Source organism: Acaromyces ingoldii, assembly GCF_003144295.1.
Source record: "Acaromyces ingoldii strain MCA 4198 unplaced genomic scaffold FA10scaffold_2, whole genome shotgun sequence".
Lineage (NCBI taxonomy): Eukaryota > Fungi > Basidiomycota > Exobasidiomycetes > Exobasidiales > Cryptobasidiaceae > Acaromyces > Acaromyces ingoldii.
Window position 1 is genome coordinate 2,037,145 of NW_020290248.1, and position 19,562 is coordinate 2,056,706.

Here is a 19,562-nt window from a genome sequence, read left to right on the forward strand (position 1 = left end):
AATAACGCAACTTGGCCAATATCAATGGCGGAAGATGGCACCTAGGCCATTTTTGCTTCCGTAAATGAACCAGTACAGTGGCACCGATTGGCAACCAATTGCGACTGGACATCCCGTGTGACACAGAGAGCAGCGGGAGACGTCAAACCGACGGGCTTTCTTTCACTGACCCGTATGGCGCGAAGGAGCTGATGGGCTCGGCCCCCTCGGACAATAATTATTTTGCTGAGGAAATGACGCGTAAAGAGCACACAGCCTAGCCCAGTGTTTTCAGACTCAGCCAGGAGTCGTGTACAGCAACTCCGCCCTACAAGATGGTCGGGACCCACTCGGGCCCGAAAGAGGGAGTGGGACCTGTCCGCCGTAGGCTTTATGACTATACAAATGCACGGGTAGAATCCAAGTGGCTGCGTACAGCCCTTGTGCAGACTGTCAACAACAACAAAGTAATCAAAACATAAGAAAATAAGTGAAGAGTTGGAGCGGGGAGCAGTACTAGATTACCTCGCCTCTGTGCGGAAATCCCCTTTCTCAGTATTGGGCGGACGAAAGGAGAGCTATCTATGCGACCTGCGGTACCGCTTTAGCGCCTTCTAATGTGCGGCGTAACATCGAGGAAGATATACGTACAGGACATTTCTGAGGCTCTTAAATTGGTACCCGCTGCACACTTCTCGTCGCCTTCAGATGACAACTTATATCGACCATCTGGTGAGACCATCGCCGTTGCCTGCATCTGTGTCCACCATCAGCATGCTCGCAGCTGCACCGAATCGAACAAGAACATTTTGTGCCTGTCTAGAGTGCCGAAAGAGGTACGTTAGACCAATTGTTCCTGCGTTCGCACGAGAGATGGTCTCTTTTTTTTTTTTTCTCTCTGACACGAGCGGACGGCCATTTTCGTTTTCAGGAAACAGAAGTGCAATGGCGAAGAGCCTTGTGCAAGGTGTAGCAGGCTGCGTCTTCGGTGCGAATATGAACCCATCAAAGAGTGAGTACCTGCAAGGTTGGAAGCGGCTGGTAGCGGTTGTGGCTGTGTCGGTGGCGGTGGCGTTCGCTGATGGGATTTCATCGAGCCTCACAGGGAGGAAGCACGCCTGCAGAAGTTCAAGAGAAAGAACAAGGTCCGACAAGTGGACGATCTCATTCCTCGAGATGCGCGCTGGCATTCGCCACACAGTGTTCCTGGGCAAAGCGACACCGATTGGTCTCCGCTTTCACCATCGTCGTCTCTCACTAGAGCAGCAAGCGATCGAGGTTCCTCGAGCTCTCGACTTCCGTATTATCAGTCGCAAGATACGCAAGGTCCAGACCAGCGACAACATGCGCCACTCGGTCATTCATCACGGGTGGAAGTCGCAGAGCCGACTTTAAGTAGACACTCTGCGTCGACAAGCTGGGATGGGCAGTTGCGTCAGACAGACGCGACGTCGCCTTGGAATGCTTCCACCTCGACACAAGCGAGACCCTTCACCGCTGAGGCTGTGTCGCAACAATCTTCGCTCGTGCCGACCACGTTGACAGACGTATACCATTCCCACCATCGCTACCGGCCGCACAATGTGGGTCAACAGCCGGCCCCAGGTTTAGAGCAGGTGTCATCAACCTCAGCACGGCGACCGCGCCTTGACACAGTCGGTACCCCGTGGGATCAACAAGAACGAGAGGCGCTCAACACTTCACAACCTCCATCCAGACGAAATCGTACCGAGACATTTCCGCACACATGGAGAACTCAAGAGAACGAAGCATACCACGCCTCGAGGGATTCCACAACGCTGCTGGGCTCCATCGACTCGATGGCGACCGCAGAGCCCGAGCAGGCATCCGTGAGGTCAGACTTGAAGCAAGGATCGGCCATCGTCACCTGTATCTGTACACCGTGGCTCGAGTGCCTGCGTGTCAGTGAGGAATCGTCCAGCGTGCTGAGTCTCCGCTCGACTGAACTCATTGGCCACAACCTCTTCGAAATGGTTCATCCGGCGGATGCAGAACGGCTGCATAGCCTCGTTGACCGACTACATATAAAAACCGGCTCGTCCGCATCCATCCTTCATCCACTCACCATCGAGCACCTCTCGCCTACGTTGCTAGTCCGACCCTCTTTAACGAGCCCATTTGTGTACGACACGATGCGAATTCGTCGCAAGCATGCACAGAGTTTTGACCTATTTTCCATACGTCTTCACGTCGGAGGAGCCTTCTCTGGGGAGGGAGGTCCCTACATCGTAGCCAGCATTGTCGCGATAGGCAGGGGAGCGACTCATCCGTCGCCGAGCCAGCTTTCAAGTACCTTCATCGATCTCAGCGATGACCCAAGATACTTCTCCACAAAGCACATCCTCCGCTCAGCCCCTTAATGACGGTACCTTTTACGACAGCAAGGATTTCCACTGTATATTATGTACCACCGAATTTCTCTACGAAGACACTGTATCGTACTGTACCTTTGCGTAGATGCAACAGTGATCACTACCTGCAAGAACTGTCGGCTTTCGGCGTTTAGGGCTGACTGCACCCTGCTGAGGAAAAAAAACTGCCTCCACTTCGACCCTTGCCCGATTTCTTCTTTCTTCAACCTCAACAGGCTCACGGCAGCAGGCTCACGACATCCAGTATCAGAGTAGCGATGGCACCCAAGATTCTCGACTTCGGATGTGCCGTCATCACTGGCGGAAGTGGGGGTCTCGGTAAGTGCGACGGCAGGACGCAAAGTGGAGAAATAGCGAACTTGCTCACTTACCTTTCACGCCGCTGTGCCGACAGGCTACGCCATGGCCGAGTACTTTATCAAGACTGGAAAGCAGGTGATCATCATCGGACGGACCGAGGCGAAGCTCAAAGACGCCAGTGAAAAACTCGGCAATGGCACCAAGTTCTACACGCTCGACACGGGTGACACGAAGGCCACCGAGACTGTGTCCAAGACCATCATCTCGGAGCACCCAGAGGTAGACTGTCTCATTCTCAACGCAGGCGTGCAGACGCCCCTCGACGTCAACAGCCTCGACTTGGCCAAGGTGGATGCGGAAATCAATTCTGTGAGCAGCTTTTTAAAGGCTATCAACGATGGAGAGAGGGTCCACTTACACTCATCCATCGGTGGCAGAACATTCGAGGTCCGGTCCACATGGCCACACACTTTCTCGACCACCTCAAATCCAAGCCTATGGGTGTCATCATGAACGTCTCGAGCGTGCTCGGCTTCAGTCCTTACTCGATCATCAATCCAGTCTAGTGGGTATCCCCTGCTGCCTGTTTGATCTTCAGCCTGATTGTTCCCTCGGTCTTACGCCCCCTTCTCCTTGCCTTCCTGTAGCAACGGCACAAAGGCATTTGTGCACTTCTGGTCTCTTGCTCAGCGTACGCAGCTCAAGGTGAATCCTACATTACTCTCCCAGGCAGCCACGAGAAGCTTACTGTTGCGAGACAAATCTTCAACAACAACAAGCACACCAACATTCGTGTCGTCGAGATTGTCCCTCCGAGCGTTGGCACGGACCTACATCGGTGAGAGAACAGCGCCTCTTTCGCCTGCCAACGTTTCAAGAAGTGCCGCAGTGCTGACACTGCACACCTCCTCTTTCGTCAATTGCCAGCGATCGCGTAAACCCAGACGACAACAAAAAGCACAAGGGCGCAAGCAAAAGCCTCACTGTCGAAGAGTTCATGGCCGACTTTCAAAGGGACCTCGAGCAAGACAAGGACCTGGTCACGGCTGGCTCGGGCTACGAATTGACGCAGCGGTGGGCGGACACATTGGGAAAGGAGCACAAGGCCTCAGATGAAGCCTACAAGCCAGAAGCTGCCGAGCCATACCGGGCAAAGAAGAAGTAGATGCACGATAGATGTAGTGGGGAGAAGGCAATAAATAGACGTCTGATGTCGCAGTGACCTCTATTAGCGAAGTCGAAGAGGCAAGTCTCGTCTCCCTTCGTCGTCGTGAAGCCTCATCCCACAGATGACAGTCGCGCAGCGACGTTTTCTTCCTGAGGGTATTGCGCCATACTCCATCAAAGCTTCTCGTTGTTTGTGCCTGAACAACGTAAGATCTGACACGAGGGAAAGCCGAAACTCGTGGAGTAATTGACCAACCTGGAGCTACTGTTCTCCAAATCACTCAAGCACGCAAAGATTCTGACAACCTCACTTTTGTGCCGTACAGAATCATCATGAAGAATCGGTCAGGTGCCTCTGTTAGCAGTAGTGAATTGATCGTCGTTAGCGCTTTCCCAAGACCCAAGCCACAACAACACCACAACTCTATCTCGGCATTCTCGTCATAAGGCATGCAAGCAAATTTCTCCGAGTGTCCGCATCTCGCACCAGGACCCTTTCGCTCCACAGAGTGTCGATTCCGATCTGTTCCGCTCCTAACACTGCAAAAACTCTAGAGCAACATCTTGCCGGATCAGGCATGGAGAAGGGGGCAGGCCGGCGGGGTAAGAATTTTAGAGAATTCTTATTTTTTCCCAGTTCTTCGTTCCTCTCCGTCTTCTGATCCTTGAGCGCTTGGCTCTACCGCCACCTTCATGCAGAGTGCACTATGTGACGTATCTGAAGCAACTTGGAACTCCTCTCTGCTCACGATGCACACCCATGACTATTGAGACCGTCCATCTGCGTTGCGGTACGGTCAAGAACAGACCGCTCGACTCTGCTTTCAACAGTGGTCAGAGGCGGCCCTTCTATCACACACTACCGCTCGCTCTGGGGCAACGGTCCTTCTGGGCTTGTGAAGCTTCTGGACCAGTTCTATAGAGAGCGGGACGCACGGTCGGCCGAGAATCGCAGGTCAATACTGAGGAGGTTCATTGAATCTCAGTTGCCATTTTAGTCCGCTCACTGAGCATTGTCTGACTTTGTGGCCCTCAAGCATTGAGCAACTGATTCAATCCGTTTCCCACTAAAGAGCAGCGCCTCGACTGCGACACTAGCGGGAATCTGAGTGCCACTCTTATTGACAAATGCGCTGCTTCGGGAGATCCGAGAGCCCGCAGTGCGCGCGCTTTTGCCTCCTGGCTCTCGGAGGCACGAATTTTGCACGTGCTCTCATTGAGGTATGAGGATGAATTGAGAACGGTGAGAGGGTCGGAGCGGAAAGCGCCACACACAAGGACAATCAATCGGCACGGTCGCACCGGGCTGCAGCAGTAACGCTCTGCTCCTTGCTCGGCAAGGTGGGGCCTAGGATGATTTCCTGCCTGGCTGACTGTTTCACAACAGTGATGATGATGACGGAGGGGGCTTGCTCTCGGCCTGCTGAGCGCCGCTCAATCAGCCACAGATGGCACCCAAACCGCGCCACCCGACGTGGCATTAGTCGCAGCTTTTTCTTCCTCCTTGTCCTTGTACCTTCTCCTTGGCTCGAGAGAAATGACCGATCCGGAACAAAAGTTGCGTCAGAGGCGCTCTAGCCCTACACCCTCCCCAATTTCAATTTCAAAGGAAAAATAAAAATAAAAATTTGAAGTGAAAATCGTCGATCCAACTGAATCAGGGATCAGAAGCACGAGGGTGAAACCAAAAACTCGTTGCCTACCAGGCAATCAAGAGTCCCCTTGCCGGCCAACGTGTTCTGTACAGGATCAGCCGGGGCAACTTAAGAGGCTCTAACGCGTGTACAGTAAGAATAGCGATTCGAAAACGTTGCCTCGGAAGCTGTGCTGTATGCGCGCGATCGTCGACGCGCTGCGCACGGCAGGGTGATTCATGCCCTTGTGCATGCAGAGCTGAGCTTGAGTTTAGGTGGGGGGGTGACAAGGGAGGGAGTTCCCGTCATAGCATGGCTGGCGGGACACCGTGCGGCGAGGTATCTGGCGGCTCGTGGTGCCCGTCCCCATCGCAATTGCTCGGCCGTGGCACATCAGTAGTGATGCGATGGCACCATTTTTGGTTGAGTCATCTGATTGAGGGTCCAAGGGAGGGACGGGGCGGTACACAAAGGAGATTGATGGCTTCCTGTGGGATCATGTAAGAAGAGATGACAGTCCGGGAAGGCCGCAGATAGAAATCTCATTGCCTCATATTATTTACTGCCAAGGGGGGGGACCCACCTTATGTCGTCAAAAATGTGGCCGCTATCGACGTTTCCTGAGCACGCAAGCGACGCATAATACAAAGTTCGGCGCCTTTTTCAATCAAATTTGTCGCGCCGCGTGCATTTGATCAATATTTTTATTGAGATTTTGATCAGGGGGAGGAGTCAGAATAAAAAAAATAACACCGGAGGTTGAGGGCAGGGGAGACCTTCGCGGCCGAGCAGGCACATCATTTCCGCGCAGTTCTTCATCAGATGGAGCAGGTTTGGCTTGCTTAGAGGAGACGTGGCTGCAACCTTTCCATCCTCTACCATCACGCCCTTCCTCGCTCTCATCACGAAGCATCAGAAGAAGTGTTCACACGAGCACCCTCGAGGTGCCATCGATAACACCACATCGCGCACGAAGCCAAGCACTGAGCGGCCAAAGCAGGCAAACAAGCGTGTGTGGGTCAGCCCGTCGACTTGCATATTAGGCGGCCTGCAGCGCGCAACCTAGTCTGGCGCTTTGAGCTCCCCCCCCCCTTTCGCCAAGTCAGCAACCCATTAAACCTCTTCAATCTTCCCTTTTCTTTGGTCCATAACCCAACAAAGCGATATAGGCGCCACCATTCTGGCCAGCCCCTCACCGCTCCTTCATCGACCCTCCCTTTCGCTTTTTTTCGACGTCTCCTTTTCGACTTTCGCCTAGAGTTCACCAAAGATGGCAGGCATCTACTCGAGGCGACAGCGCATGGAGTCCTCGAGGAGCGTCGACAGCCTGCCCCTCACGCCGGCCGACGAGCACTCCTCGTGGCTCGGCGACGACGTCTGCGCCAACTGTGGAGCATCAGTCCACGCCGGCCACCTCTACTGCAGCCAGCAGTGCCGACAACAAGACGCGGCAGCGGCGACCAGGGCAGCGCAGCTGTCAACGGCAAAAACGGCCTTGGCATCGGCCGCGTCCGCAGCTGTGGGATCCAGCGCGATCGAGACGGCAACAGCAGCAGCTAGTACTGCCTCGCCCTCGCCTCCCCTCAACACCACATCTACCTCTGCCCCCGTCGACAAGTTTCGCTACCCCTGCCCGCCCTCGCCCAGCATCATGGCCAAGTACAGCGCAGCGCTGACCTCGCCTGCGCTCACTGCCTTGGAGCGGTCCATGCCCCGGGACAGCAAGGCATGGAACGGCGGAGAAGCACAGACCGGGCAGAGCCGTGCGCCAGCATCGACCCGTCGAAGCTCCTCCAGGTCCACCTATTCGTCCACCTCCGAAGCCATGTCGACGGACCCGAGCACGCCCTCGCCTGCTCTTGTCTCGTCTCATCGCGGCAACGGTGCTGACGATGACATCGAAGACTGGGAGCCCACCGACCTGCACCTGCCTCCCTCGGTCGTTTCACCGTCAAACAAGCCCTCTGCTGCCACGGCCTTCCTCCTCACCAAAAGCCACAACAAAGATAAGGGAGCGGCGGCACCGGCTCTGCATTCGTCTGCTGCATCGACAACGCCTCCCCGAAAGGCTCCCGGTCCTGCCATGTTGGCCAAGAAGGACATCGACCCGAGCAACAACGAGGGTAATGCAGCCGGCATGAGCTTCGCCAGGCGTCCCAGCAGTACCAACCTGCCACCGCCTGTCTTGTTCACCTCGCCTGTCCTTGCGACTACGATCAAGTCTTCGCACGTCCAGGGCAATGCCAGGAATGCCAATCTGCAACTCTCCAGCTTCCGTCGCCGGTCCGAGGACAAGATTCTGCGCGCCAGCCCTCCCACCTCGTTCAAGCCTGACACGGCAGCATTGGCGAGGCGTCAAGCCGAAGCCGTGCCCATGTCCTCGACCAAGTCCATCGATCAAGGCTTGTCTCGCAAGCCCTCTTGGTCCCCACCTCAGCTCGCATCGGCCGCCAGCTCGGCAGGCAAGACGCTCAAGGCCATGAGTCCCCTGACCTCTGTGTTGCCCGTGGTCCAGACGGTCTGTGGCCGCTTTGGTTGCCAGGGTGCATCGAGCCACGTTGCGCCCCTGGTGGAAGCCCAGGCTGTGCCTTCGAGGAGCTACAACAAGGATCGCACCGGCCACGACGAGGCCACCGTGCCTCGGTCCGCAATGATGTCTCGACACAAGCACACGCACAGTGCCATTGCCGGTCTTCAGTACCGGCCAGCCGCATCGCCTCGAGACGAAATCAAGGCACAGCAGGAGCACACTAAGCCTACCAACTCCCCGCCGCCTTTCAAGGACGAAGAAGAGCGCATCGTGCCCAGCCGAGGCCGCTCTCATGCTCGTGGCCGTCGATCGGTCTCGCGGCGCAGTCCCTCGCCGCCTCGCGGTGCGGCTCGTCGCGGTCGCTCTGAGGACTTGCTCATGTCGAGGCACCTCAACCGCGCGACGCCCTCGGCCTTTGTGGCCGTTGAGCACTCTGCTTCTCCGTCGAGCTCCGACAAGTCTGGGCCCATCTCCATCTCGCGCAACGATGCAGCTGGCCGCCAGTCGTCTTCCGGCGCAAGCGGTTCTGTCGTCGCAGAGTCTCACCGTCGTGGAAGGAGCCCTGGCGTCCGCAAAGGCAGCCGTCGCGCAGCTTCTCCGTTGCCCTCGGCATCGTCGCCTGTCAGGAAGCCCACCTCGCGCGGTCGCGATCACGTCAGGCTCTGGACCGAGACTTGCGAGATGGCCTGGCCTGCTTACGGACACGATCAGTCCGACATGGACGCCGACGGTAGCAACACGAGCAAGGCCCTGGCCACTCATGCTCACGAACAACAACGCGGTGCCAGGCTCGAAGGCGAGGCAGCTGCCGTTGTCGCTGCCGAAGCCGGTGGCTACGACGATGTCGACCTCGACGAGCTCTGAGGACTCAAACCTAACTGAACGAAACAAAAAGGGGAAACAAACGAAACGGGTCTCCATCACTTCTCGGCACAAAAACACATTGTAATACTACCACCCACATTCTTCTCACTGCTCTCACCACATCACAAAAAAAGTCATTGTCAAACAACACACATAATCACACACACACACACATTCACAACTCATTCTGTCTTGTCCATTTCCCAGTCCAAACCAAATCAATTGTTGATAGTCAGCTCTTAGTACGAGACCCATCAACCTAATCAAATCAATGAGGCCTGCTCTTTGTGTCGAGCTGCTTGAGTCAGATCGACTAGGAAGAGTGGAGAAAAGCTTTCCCCGCGTTGCTTGGCTCTTCGCCTTTTTCTTTTTTTTTCGCAACCAGAGCGAATCGACATAAGAAGCGTCCAGTATGGGCCACGAGAAGGAAGAGGCAGACGATGAAGAGCCATGGATCGTCGACAGTCATACGTGAGTGGCGACGTTCTCGCTGCGCATCAGAGAGTGAATACCGGCCCACCACTGATGACGTTGTCGGTAAAACAGGCACATCCTTCCTCCCCGGCTCGCCGAAAAGATTCGCGCGTTCTTCAACGACTCGATTCGCGTTTTGGACGAAGCTGACGACCCCGACGCATCCCCAGCCGGCCCATCGGGCGACCCAGATGGGCGGCCGCAGCCATGCTGCATGATACCCCTGCGCAAAGACTTGTTTGGGGCGACGTACGACTCCGTCGCTTCGTTTCCCTCGCACGGACGCTTCTCGCTGCCCTATCCTGCCTCTGACGTGTCTGCGCTCGTACGCGCACAGCGCCGAGTGGGCATTGCTTCGTGCTGGATCTTGCCCTATGCGCACAAGGCCGGCATGTCGAGGCGGCTCAACGAGGACATTGCCTCGATGATTGCTCCGGCGCTGGCGAGCGAAGGCCTCGCGGCACCCACGATTGGCTTCACGGTCCACCCCTCTGACGGCGCCGACGAGGTCGATGCCTCGACGAGGGCGGCGCTGCTCCGTGGCGCGCGCGTCGCCAAGCTGCACTGCTCCGTGGGCGACTACGGCGTGCTGCACGCCAACCTGGCGCCCTTTTGGACACTCTCCCACACCCTCCGTTTTCCCGTCGTCGTGCACTTTGGCACCCACCTGTCGGGCCACACGCTCTCGTCTGACCTCCTCGACTGCCTGGGCACCCTGGCGACGACGTACAGGCACGCGCCCATCGTCGTCGCCCACAGCGGCGACCCGTCCGTGTCGATTGCGCTGCGCCTGGCCGCCACGCACGAAAACATCTATCTCGACACGACGCCGACGGTGACGCGCCCTCCCGCGTATCCGGCCCGAGGCACAGCGGCCCACGACGAGCTGTTGCGTCTGGCCAGGAACGGCAGGGTCCTCTTTGGGAGCGACCTCCCCAATACGGCCGTGCTGCTGGAAGACCAAATCGCCGGCATCTATGCGACCTTTGCCGAGCCAGGCTGGGCGCCGCCGCCGCAGCGAGGCGGCAGCGGCAGTGGCAAAGACTGGTGGAGGAAGAGGAGCTCCGCAGCGCGAGCAGGCAAGGCCGTCGAAGAAGTGCTCGGAGCAGCAGCAAGGCGGCTGGTCGCCGGCGTCGACGTCTCCGCGCTTCTAGGGGAAAGAGCTGAGCACGCAGCAAAGATGTAGCAAACGAGCGCCCACAACAGGATGCAATGCGGTGCAATTTTGGGACCATGCCATTTCAGAAGAGAAGCAAAAGAACGAGAGAGAGAACTTTTAGTACAACAGCAGAGATGGGGAGGGGACTCCCTTACAGCAGGTCGTGGTCTGCATCCGGCGGCTCCGTATCCAGCTCCTTGGGGAGTCGGTAGAGTTGGTGCTGCTCAATGTAGTGGATGACAGAGTTCGGCAACAGATATTTGATGCTCTGACCCCGTCTGACAAAGAGCCGGACCTTGCTCGAGGAAATGTCGTTGAAGATTGTCTGTTTGACCACCTTGAGATTCTTTCGGTAACGCCAGAGCAAGTCGTGGCTGAGGAGGAAGGACCAGACATCGGCCCCGGTCCTCTCGACGATCATGCAACCGTACTTGCCCAGAATGTGATGGAGCTGTACACGGCTTGCGCATTAGCAAAAGATCGAGAAGCGGGCGTATGGAGCTACTCACATCGGCATCGGCCCATACACCCGGCTCGCCCATGCTCTGGATCAGATCTCCGCCGGCGAGGAGCATGATGCGAATCTTTCGCCGGCTGCCGTCGGAGACGAGGACGCCGCCCTGCGGGCCCCCGTTGATGACCTCGTCAAAGTGGTCCAGGACCACAGCAGTGCGCTGGTACTCGTCCTGGAGCGACTCCCAGGCATCCACCATGAGCCAAGTCGATGTCTTCTCGACGGCCAGTCTGTAGTACAGCTGGTGAGAATGGGCGAAACTGCATGGGAGGGCGACACCATTTACTCACTCGCACATGCGCACGCGGTGCGTCGCTTTTGCTAGCCCTTCCTTCCTGTAGTAGTCGGACACCGGGCTGTAGTAGCCACCCAGCAACTCATACTTTCCCGATTCAATGACCTGGTCCTTGGCCATCTCAAAGATTCGCCTGCATTGAGAAAAGTAGTGTGGTGAATAAGACCGCCAAGAGGGAGACGGGTAGACCCCGGTAGACCCCTGAACAGAACACCTACAAGTGCAAGTACGTAGGCGGTGAGAAACTGCCGCAGGCGACAATGACGAGGGGAATCTTGGACTCGTTCTTCATCTTTGTTGGCAGCCGGTGCCTCGGGAATTTGTATTCCTCCTTTGTCTGTCCTTGGATTGGCACCCGGCCGGGCTGGCTTGATCGTCCGCGGACGACGTATGCCGTCTCATCGCCATCGACCTCGCCGTCTGGATCGCTGTTCTCAGACGCATCTGCATCGCCGTCTGCGTCCGTCGTGGCACTGGCCCCGTCGCCATTGCTCTGCGAGTTCGAGTCAGAGATCTGTGTAAACGAGGGCCGGGAGCTCTCGCGGCGGCGGTGACGAGAGGGCGTTGTCGACATGGGTGTGTTTGGCTCCTGGGTTGCAGACGTGGTCGCTGCTGCTGCTGCTGCTGAATTTGCGGGGGCAGAAGTCTGCACGGGACCTTGGCCCGAAGAGGAGAACGGGGGAGGAGACAGGCTGTGCGACAGCGTCGCCCGGTTTGAGTCGTCGTCGTGGTCATCGACGACGGCCGATGAGCCAGAGTGGAGCCAGGACGGGACTGAGTCTTGGCGGCTCGCCATCGCGCCTGGCATCGGTCTGTCGAGGCTCCAGCGAGGGACATCGCTGTTGTTGGCGTGGTTCGCATGCCCTTGCGCCGAGCTCGAGGCGCCCTCTGCCGACGTCGTCGTCGTCGCCGCCGCCGGCGTCCGAACGGGCCTCGAGGAAGCAGGCGTCATGTCCTGCTCGGCGACATTTGCCAGAGAGTTGTGCGGCTGTTGCCCCTGTAGATGCCCGCCCTCGTGGCCTAGATGCTCGCCGAGCGGACCTGCGGTGCCCGTAAAAGGCGGACTATCGAGGTGGTAGGACTGCGCCGAGAGGGCGGCCAGCTTGAAAGATGAGGGTCCTGGCCCCGCCTGATTCGACATCGAATCAGTCATCCGGGGGAGGGGCTGTGGGAAAGAGGCGATGCCGGGACAGTGAGCCAGGGGGGCAAAGAGTAGCAAGAAGCGTCGATCGGTGACTCGACTAAGCTCACATGTTTGTTCGGTGAAGACGACGAAGCCATCGCGGCGAATGACAGCCCGGCTTGCCCCGCTCAATGTCGATCCAGTCCTTGCCTTGGCTGTGATGCAGAGCAAGCGGCACCGTGCAGCGCCGCCTTGTCTATTCTTTCGTGGAAGCGTGGGTATGATTTCGGCACACGCGGCCTCGAGGTGAGGTGGAGTGGCTTTCTCTCCGAAACCTGCGAATGAATAGTGGGCAATGTCGTTAGACCGACGCGAGCGCGAGCCCTTCTTCCGTCGGGCAACGGTAGGTCCGGAATTGTTGACTCAAGCAGTCCAGGTCAGGTGAGCACTGGCTTGGATCCAATGGGTAATGACAAACTTTCTGTCACGCGTTCCCGTCACTGTCTGCACCTCAACGGTCATTTGACCTCTCCCATCTCTTCATCGCTCTCCCGCGCTAGGCGCCAAGGGCAGTCAACATGGTACTATTTGATGTGGGTTTGATCATACAGGATGGTTGCTTGACCAGCTAAGGGCAGCCTGCCCGACGCATTGGCGTGCAGTCAACGACGTTGAGAAGACAATACGTGTGTAGTAGAGGGAAACAATGATTTGCTTTTTGCTTTTCGAGGTAGAGAGAGCGTGCTCGGTGACGGGAGAAGCACTCCTTTACTCAGCGCGAGGAGCGCCACGGCCAACACCGCCGAACCTGGGTCGGTACTCGCCCGAGGGAGGAGCATCCTTCTTGCGGTACTCGCGGTCGCCTGGGCAGAGGGGAAAGAAGTAAGAATGTCAGATGGTGTTAAAACAGATGGAAGAGCGAGGCACAGCCAGCCACTCACCACCTTCGCGGTCGCCGCGGAAGGGACGGGGGGCACCCTCGCGAGCACCACCGATGGGCCGCTGAGGACGAGCAGGGCGCTTGTGCGTAGCGGGAACGATCTCGGCGGGCAGGTGAAGGTACTCGCGGAGGTATTCGAGACCCTGAAGAACAGGAAGAAAGGTGTCAGCATGGACCTAGAAGCGAATTATCGACCAGGTAGATCCAAGCGCAGCTGCCTTCTCATCGATAGACAAGCGAGCTGCACCGATCTGCCAGGCTGCATGGTACGCACCTCGTTGGTGAGGGTGTAGAAGTACCACTGCCAGCTGAACTGGGTGTGGACGTAGCCGCGGCTGGTGAGGCTCTGGCACGCCTTGATCACCTCGAGGTTGGGCAGGTCGAGCTCCGGGTGCTTGACCTCGAAGTCCTTGGGGGCGACCATGACACCCTCCTTGAAGAGCGACTCGTAGATGGTGCGGCGGTTCTGCTTGGAGATAATCATCTGATGTGACCTAGTCAGCTCTGCGTCCTCGACAATTGTCATCCTCGTGTAGACGCCAGTCTGCGAGCCACACGTTCCCTCCTCTCCGGTCCTCTGCCTCCCTCGTACGCTTCTCCTCTCCCAGTCCCGCTCGTACAGTGTCGACACTCACCTTGAATGTGGTTCCTTGAAGGTGTTGGTGACGATCTGAGGAAGACGTGGTGGGGCGAATTCCGAATCAGGGCCAGGCTTGAAGTCTTGCCGCAGCTGCTAAAAATTGAATACAAAACATTCTCAAAAACGTGGCTAATACTGTATTGCAATTTCCAGGAGAGGCAGCATTTCCAATTTTCGCCGCGTCCTCATCGCTCCTCGCTTTCTCACCACCAGTTCTCTTTGGTTGACGTTCTATCAAGGTGAGTTAACGGAGACTTGCACGGCCGTGTGCTCGAGGCGCGAGGGATGTATGTCGGAGGTGTCGTCGATTTGAGTGGTGTGCGGGAGCATCGCGGAGAGGTGGCACTGTGGGCGAGTCGAACAGAGGACGGCAGCAGGGGGGGTGGCAAGGAGACGTGACGGGTGCGCAATCGCCGCAAAAGAGACGATCGGGCCATAGTCTAGGACGCTATTCACGAAGCTGTGTCGATGGCAGATGGGTTCTGGGAACGGAAGGGCAGACAAATCGCAAGGCTCTTTGTCAGGCTGGGAAGCCGAGCTCTTTAGGACTTGTCTCCTCTGTCGAGAACAAGGTGCTGACTCCCTCGACTGCAGACTTCACACCTCAAATCCAAAATGGGAAAGGTTCACGGATCGCTCGCTCGTGCCGGTAAGGTCAAGTCTCAGACCACGAAGGTCGAGAAGCAAGAGAAGCCCAAGACCCCCAAGGGAAGGGCCTTCAAGAGGTTGTTGTACAACCGGTGAGTCTCAACTTGCTCTCTCTTTCCCCATTCAATGTTTGGCAACAAACTCACGTCCATTCTCCTCTCAGTCGCTTCGTCAACGTCGTCCTCGGACCTAGCGGTAAGAGGCGCGCCAACGCCCAGGGAGTGAGTGTCCTCTTTTTGTGCTGGTTTGTGCTCTCCTGGTCGATGGCTCACACATGATCTACTCATCAATTGCAGAGCTAAATGCACTCCCTTTCGCAAAATCGACTCTGATGACTGCGGGCTGGCAAGAAATCGAAGACAAGGTGTTGGGATATGTTCGATCACCAGGTCGCCATCGCACCCCTTTTAGAGGTTTTCATGCCAGTCCCGATCGCTCTCTTATGTCTCCATGTATAACTCTCGGCCCGTTTTCAGGCATACATCAATTCTCATCATCTCGAGCAAAATATGCTTTGGCGACGCCCTCGTGGCGATGATCTCCCACACATCCTTGTCTGAAAGCTGCGCAAGGCAAGCTTTGCTGATAGATGCGACGGTGAAAGGGTCTTTCTCCTCCCAAATTTGGCATTTTCGTCCCTCAGACGATTTATGCGCCCGTATCTTGCCCTTGCTATTCGGATCTCCTGTCTCTTCTTGACCGAACGGTGCCTTTCTTGTGGTCTGCCGACCGGCAGCATTTGAGAAGCCACAGACCCGCCAAGATTACCTAGTGACGACGACCTCGTAACGCCGAAATGATTCGATTTTTGCGCGTGGCGAGTCTCGTATTCTCCACATTTATTTGAGTGCAGCTAGCAACGGTCGCTTGCTCGTCAGAAGCCCTCCTCATCTTACCTCACAGCGAGCTAGACGACCATGTCTGGCTCTTCTCGAAGGGTGCCATCGGCCTCACCGGTCACTGGCAAGCAAGGTGAGAGGAAAAGTACGCCCTGGTGACAGGCTGCTTTTATTGACACGCCTCGTTCGCTCGATGACAGTGCCACCTCACTACTTGCACGCCTCCGATGCCTACTTTCGCGACACGAGCGGCCGCGCTATTCTTCTGCGAGGCATCAACTTCTCTGCCTCGAGCAAAGCGCCCCTCAACCAGCCTTCGCAGGTGCTGGACGGATTCTGGGAACGAGCCGAGCGGGGAGGCGACAGCTTCGTGGGCCAGCCACTGGACCTCGAAGATGGCTCTGCCGAGGTGCACCTAGCCAGGCTCAAGGCTTGGGGCTTCAACTGCATGCGCTTCGTCTTTACGTGGGAGGCTTTGGAGCATCAGGGGCCGTGAGTATCCTACTAGTGCATCCATTGCTCGAGCTCAGCTGATCTTGCGAGTACGTACGCAGAGGCAAATACGACTACGAATACATGGACTATGTTGTTGCCGTGTTGCGAAGGATCAAGCAGCACGGCTTCAGAGTGTTCATGGACCCTCATCAGGACCTTGTGAGTTTGTTTAAGAGATCGCCTTCGCTACTTTGTTTGACTGACCGGCCGTCAAAGTTTTCGCGCTTTACCGGAGGCTCGGGCGCCCCTTACTGGACGCTCCTCGCTTGCGGTCTCAATCCCCGGAACCTGACTGTGACGCAAGCGGCTTTCTTGCACAACGAGTACCCGAATCCCAACAAGCCCGAGCCACTAGAGTACCCCGACATGCTCTGGACGACCAACTACACGCGTCTGGCGGCAGCTACGCTCTTTACCATGTTCTTTGCCGGTGAGGCATTCACCCCCCTTTGCGTCATCGACGGCGTCAACATTCAACACTGGCTCCAACGACACTACTTTGAAGCATGTCGCCAGCTGGCTTTGCGTATCGAGGCAGCCGGCGACCTCTGCGATTCGTGTGTCATTGGCTGGGACAGCATCAATGAGCCAAACCCTGCCTTTGTTGGTATGGAGAAGCTCGATGCACTCGCGCCGCAGCTCAAGATGCGCAAGGGGCCAATGCCAACGCCCATTCAGTCTATGCGTCTAGGTGTTGGTCAGAAGCAAAAGGTCGAGCACTATGTTTTTGGACCCTTGGGACCCAAGAGAAAGGGTTTCGTAGAAGTCGACCCTCAGGGGTCTAGTGTCTGGCTCAGCCGGCAGCAAGATGAGCAACAGGCGGACTCACGTTGGGGATGGAAGAGGGCAGAGTCATGGCCTATTGGACGATGTGTCTGGGCGGCTCATGGCGTCTGGGACGACAACAGCGAGGATGGAAGCTTGCTCAAGGCCGACTATTTCAGAAATCTCCAAGGACAGAAGGTCAACTTCGTCGAGGACTTCTGGCTTCCACATTGGCGAAACTACTCGGCAATTATTCGCGGTGTCCACAAGGAAGCCATCATGTTCTTGCAGCCGCCGGTGTTTGAGCCGCCGCCCAAGTCGCTGACCGAAGACGACCTCAAGCAGCGCGCTTGCAATTCGGCCCACTTCTATGACGGCCTTACGCTCGTCACCAAGCACTGGAATTGGTTCAATGCCGATGCGCTCGGCCTCTTGCGAGGAAAATACTCGGGCGTCCTCTTTGCCGTCCGTGTCGGGTTCCCAGCTATTCGCAAATGCCTTCGGGATCAATTAGGATATCTTCGGAAGGACACTGAGGATGTCATGGGACATTATCCCACCCTGATTGGCGAATTGGGGATCCCGTTCGACCTCGACAGCAAGAAAGCCTACTTTGGCGATTCGAAGGGAAAGGGAAAGGGCGACTACACGTCTCAGACGGCCGCGCTGGATGCGAGTCTGAATGCATGTGACGGAGACAACTTCCTCAACTTTGCTCTCTGGACCTACGCGCCCGACAACACGCACCTTTGGGGTGATGGATGGAATGGAGAGGACCTGAGCATCTGGAGCACAGACGACCTCCGGGAAAACGGCCTTTCACTACCTCTCTCGGAAACGACGACCCTCACCAGATCTTCAGGCAATGGTGTGGCGTCTGGCAGCAACGACCCTTCCGACCCTCGTCACGTTCTCGACCTTAGCGACTCGTCCGCGACGCTGCTCTCACCCAACAATGACAGTAACAAAGTGAGCAAAGCCGAGGGAGGGGACGTCATCTGCTACCGGGGCAACCTCTCGGCTCTTTCCAATGGCTCTCGCTCCGAAGCAGCCTTTTCCAGACCATTCGCCAGCGCGGTGGTCGGCACGCCCCTGTCGATGGACTTTGATGCCTCGAAGTCCGAATTCAAGCTCGTGATCAAGGCCACAGACAGCGACATTGAGCTAGCAAAGCAGCACGGTCTGGGAATAGACGTGTTTGTGCCATTTGTTCATTATGCGGCCCAGGGCTTCGTACAGCGAGGACGTGCTGCCATGGGGAGCAAGGTTGAGGCGATCGAGTCCTCCGCTAGCTCCATCGACGGTTCGCAATCAAGTGCAGATGACAGGGGCGACGTCGTGGCAGTGGATGTCGAAGTGTCGTCGGGAGCGTGGAAGCTTAACGGACAGACGTTGACGTGGTTCCTGGATCCTTTGCCGTCTGCGAAGGCTGGAGAGGAGGTCGAGTACAGGCTAACCATGACAAGACGGGGAGGTACTTTGGGCGTTCATCGCGACCCCTCGACATGGCAAGTCTTCACCGAGCAAATCAGGTCATGGATCACCGCGTGAGATGCTCCAATCTTCTCTGTCACATTGACCCACTTTTCATCTTTAACAATGCTTTGTCAATCCTGTACAATGATCCAACTACTACATTTCTCATAATTATACTGTACATGCAAGCCTCAATGATCATCTTCTTCCTCGCCTGGGCAGACTTGCTGCAATTCGTCTTGCGAACCGTACTTTTCGCCGCAAAAGAGGCAGTAGAAATGGGCAAAGCGGAGGTGGGAGAGGGTGATGTCTAGCCGAGCCTTGGGTTCGAGGTTGATGAATTGCTTTGCTTCTTGTCGACGCTGCGATGGCGTCTGCTCTGGCTCATTGCTTCCCTCTTTGGTTGCTTTTGTAGCTTCTGGTTCTTCTTCGTCGTCCTCGTCGAGGGCCTGTTCAATGAGGCGCGCACGATCAAGTGCAAGATCATCCTTCTTGATGTAGAGGAGCTGTGGGTCGAGCCAGAGCGGGGAATACTGCAATACGCCCGTGTCAGCGACAACACTGGAGGAATTGAACAGACATACGGATCTCTTACCTCGATGTCCTGCTGTCGGTCGAGGTCTTCGCACGTCTTTCTCGCTCTCTTGAGCAACGCCTCGCAATGCCTCGCTTCGTGCTCCTTTGTCGCCCTCTTTCTAAAGTCTTCAAGATCGCCTTTGGCAGCCTCCTCGGCCTGCTTCTCAGACGCTGCGTGAATCGATCTCGACAGGAGACCTATGCCGTGCCGAACACGAGCACCGATCCATCGTTCATCGATCGGAAGGGGGGCGGTCATGTCGCGTCCCTTTCCTCCGTCTGCCTCTTCATCAGCCGGAGGCGCCTCTTTGTCATCGTCGCCGCCGTCATCGTCCTTCTTTCCGAGAGTGTCGCCAGCGACGTAGCCCATGGCCTTCATCATCCTCAACGCCTTGCTCTCGCCCTGCTCTTTTTCTTCCTCTTCCCTCTTGCGCTTTCCCCTGTCCTCGCCCTCTGCAATCTCAATCAAACTCCTCCCCAGCCCTTGCCGTCGCGCAAGCCGTTCTCGTTCGGCGCGACTAAGTATCCGGCCCCGTTCCGTGGCACGATTCAGCTCCTTGCGCCTGCGCTCGCTGTACGTCTCTGCACTCGCCGAGCCAGCCTTCTTGCCGCCGGGCGCACCCGCCGTCGCCACATCCAGGAACTTGTCAGACATAAAGTCCTCTTCCTCCTCCTCTCCGGACGAGCTGGACGGAGATTGGACCATGGCGGTTGCCAACTTCTAGTAAGTCGTTGTCGTTGTCGTCTGCGA

At 56.8% G+C, this 19,562-nt stretch overlaps 9 protein-coding genes across 9 annotated transcripts; 6 read left to right on the top strand and 3 right to left on the bottom strand.

Moving 5' to 3' along the window:
* Positions 1–1,587: 1,587 nt before the first annotated feature.
* On the top strand, positions 1,588–2,480 carry FA10DRAFT_77236 (hypothetical protein). The gene has a single exon (XM_025525694.1). It carries the CDS (start codon positions 1,800–1,802, stop codon positions 2,358–2,360), a length of 561 nt encoding a protein of 186 aa, XP_025379072.1. The 5' UTR covers positions 1,588–1,799; the 3' UTR covers positions 2,361–2,480.
* Positions 2,481–2,558: 78 nt separating this feature from the next.
* FA10DRAFT_265705 (NAD(P)-binding protein) lies at positions 2,559–4,062 on the top strand. The gene is made up of 6 exons (XM_025521170.1): positions 2,559–2,690; positions 2,767–3,041; positions 3,110–3,237; positions 3,320–3,377; positions 3,452–3,510; positions 3,600–4,062. Exons 1-6 carry the CDS (start codon positions 2,630–2,632, stop codon positions 3,835–3,837), a joined length of 819 nt encoding a protein of 272 aa, XP_025379073.1. The 5' UTR covers positions 2,559–2,629; the 3' UTR covers positions 3,838–4,062.
* A 2,507-nt stretch (positions 4,063–6,569) lies between these two features.
* FA10DRAFT_265707 (hypothetical protein) lies at positions 6,570–9,079 on the top strand. The gene has a single exon (XM_025521171.1). The coding sequence runs from the start codon at positions 6,744–6,746 to the stop codon at positions 8,865–8,867; it is 2,124 nt and encodes a 707-aa protein (XP_025379074.1). The 5' UTR covers positions 6,570–6,743; the 3' UTR covers positions 8,868–9,079.
* Positions 9,080–9,243: 164 nt separating this feature from the next.
* FA10DRAFT_265708 (hypothetical protein) lies at positions 9,244–10,778 on the top strand. The gene is made up of 2 exons (XM_025521172.1): positions 9,244–9,338; positions 9,414–10,778. Exons 1-2 carry the CDS (start codon positions 9,280–9,282, stop codon positions 10,525–10,527), a joined length of 1,173 nt encoding a protein of 390 aa, XP_025379075.1. The 5' UTR covers positions 9,244–9,279; the 3' UTR covers positions 10,528–10,778.
* On the bottom strand, positions 10,652–11,601 carry FA10DRAFT_228126 (Nucleotidylyl transferase; the record flags this gene model as incomplete). Its single annotated transcript, XM_025518736.1, has 4 exons — positions 10,652–10,951; positions 11,010–11,244; positions 11,305–11,442; positions 11,528–11,601. The coding sequence occupies 4 exons, from the start codon at positions 11,599–11,601 to the stop codon at positions 10,652–10,654; spliced, it is 747 nt and encodes a 248-aa protein (XP_025379076.1).
* A 1,599-nt stretch (positions 11,602–13,200) lies between these two features.
* Positions 13,201–13,856, bottom strand: FA10DRAFT_227738 (putative 40S ribosomal protein S10; the record flags this gene model as incomplete). Its single annotated transcript, XM_025518723.1, has 3 exons — positions 13,201–13,295; positions 13,377–13,515; positions 13,647–13,856. The coding sequence occupies 3 exons, from the start codon at positions 13,854–13,856 to the stop codon at positions 13,201–13,203; spliced, it is 444 nt and encodes a 147-aa protein (XP_025379077.1).
* Positions 13,857–14,203: 347 nt separating this feature from the next.
* Positions 14,204–15,209, top strand: FA10DRAFT_265711 (ribosomal protein S30). Its single transcript, XM_025521173.1, has 3 exons — positions 14,204–14,752; positions 14,824–14,881; positions 14,957–15,209. The coding sequence occupies exons 1-3, from the start codon at positions 14,628–14,630 to the stop codon at positions 14,960–14,962; spliced, it is 189 nt and encodes a 62-aa protein (XP_025379078.1). The 5' UTR covers positions 14,204–14,627; the 3' UTR covers positions 14,963–15,209.
* Positions 15,210–15,560: 351 nt separating this feature from the next.
* Positions 15,561–18,460, top strand: FA10DRAFT_265712 (glycoside hydrolase). Its single transcript, XM_025521174.1, has 4 exons — positions 15,561–15,632; positions 15,700–15,991; positions 16,054–16,153; positions 16,211–18,460. Exons 1-4 carry the CDS (start codon positions 15,578–15,580, stop codon positions 18,308–18,310), a joined length of 2,547 nt encoding a protein of 848 aa, XP_025379079.1. The 5' UTR covers positions 15,561–15,577; the 3' UTR covers positions 18,311–18,460.
* On the bottom strand, positions 18,427–19,517 carry FA10DRAFT_300451 (hypothetical protein; the record flags this gene model as incomplete). The annotated part of the gene is made up of 2 exons (XM_025524849.1): positions 18,427–18,768; positions 18,831–19,517. 2 exons carry the CDS (start codon positions 19,515–19,517, stop codon positions 18,427–18,429), a joined length of 1,029 nt encoding a protein of 342 aa, XP_025379080.1.
* Between the last annotated feature and the right edge of the window lie 45 nt (positions 19,518–19,562).

What these genes read in the sequence shown, in the direction of transcription:
- FA10DRAFT_77236 (XM_025525694.1), top strand. Translation starts at nt 1,800, where the DNA reads ATGGCGACCGCAGAGCCCGAGCAGGCATCCGTGAGGTCAGACTTGAAG.
- FA10DRAFT_265705 (XM_025521170.1), top strand. Translation starts at nt 2,630, where the DNA reads ATGGCACCCAAGATTCTCGACTTCGGATGTGCCGTCATCACTGGCGGA. An exon ending in TCGATCATCAATCCAGTCTA is followed by an intron (nt 3,238 to 3,319) that starts GTGGGTATCCCC and finishes GCCTTCCTGTAG; the next exon opens with CAACGGCACAAAGGCATTTG. An exon ending in CTCAGCGTACGCAGCTCAAG is followed by an intron (nt 3,378 to 3,451) that starts GTGAATCCTACA and finishes AACAACAACAAG; the next exon opens with CACACCAACATTCGTGTCGT.
- FA10DRAFT_265707 (XM_025521171.1), top strand. Translation starts at nt 6,744, where the DNA reads ATGGCAGGCATCTACTCGAGGCGACAGCGCATGGAGTCCTCGAGGAGC.
- FA10DRAFT_265708 (XM_025521172.1), top strand. Translation starts at nt 9,280, where the DNA reads ATGGGCCACGAGAAGGAAGAGGCAGACGATGAAGAGCCATGGATCGTC. An exon ending in TGGATCGTCGACAGTCATAC is followed by an intron (nt 9,339 to 9,413) that starts GTGAGTGGCGAC and finishes TCGGTAAAACAG; the next exon opens with GCACATCCTTCCTCCCCGGC.
- FA10DRAFT_265711 (XM_025521173.1), top strand. Translation starts at nt 14,628, where the DNA reads ATGGGAAAGGTTCACGGATCGCTCGCTCGTGCCGGTAAGGTCAAGTCT. An exon ending in AAGAGGTTGTTGTACAACCG is followed by an intron (nt 14,753 to 14,823) that starts GTGAGTCTCAAC and finishes TTCTCCTCTCAG; the next exon opens with TCGCTTCGTCAACGTCGTCC.
- FA10DRAFT_265712 (XM_025521174.1), top strand. Translation starts at nt 15,578, where the DNA reads ATGTCTGGCTCTTCTCGAAGGGTGCCATCGGCCTCACCGGTCACTGGC. An exon ending in GCTTTGGAGCATCAGGGGCC is followed by an intron (nt 15,992 to 16,053) that starts GTGAGTATCCTA and finishes GTACGTACGCAG; the next exon opens with AGGCAAATACGACTACGAAT. An exon ending in TGGACCCTCATCAGGACCTT is followed by an intron (nt 16,154 to 16,210) that starts GTGAGTTTGTTT and finishes CGGCCGTCAAAG; the next exon opens with TTTTCGCGCTTTACCGGAGG.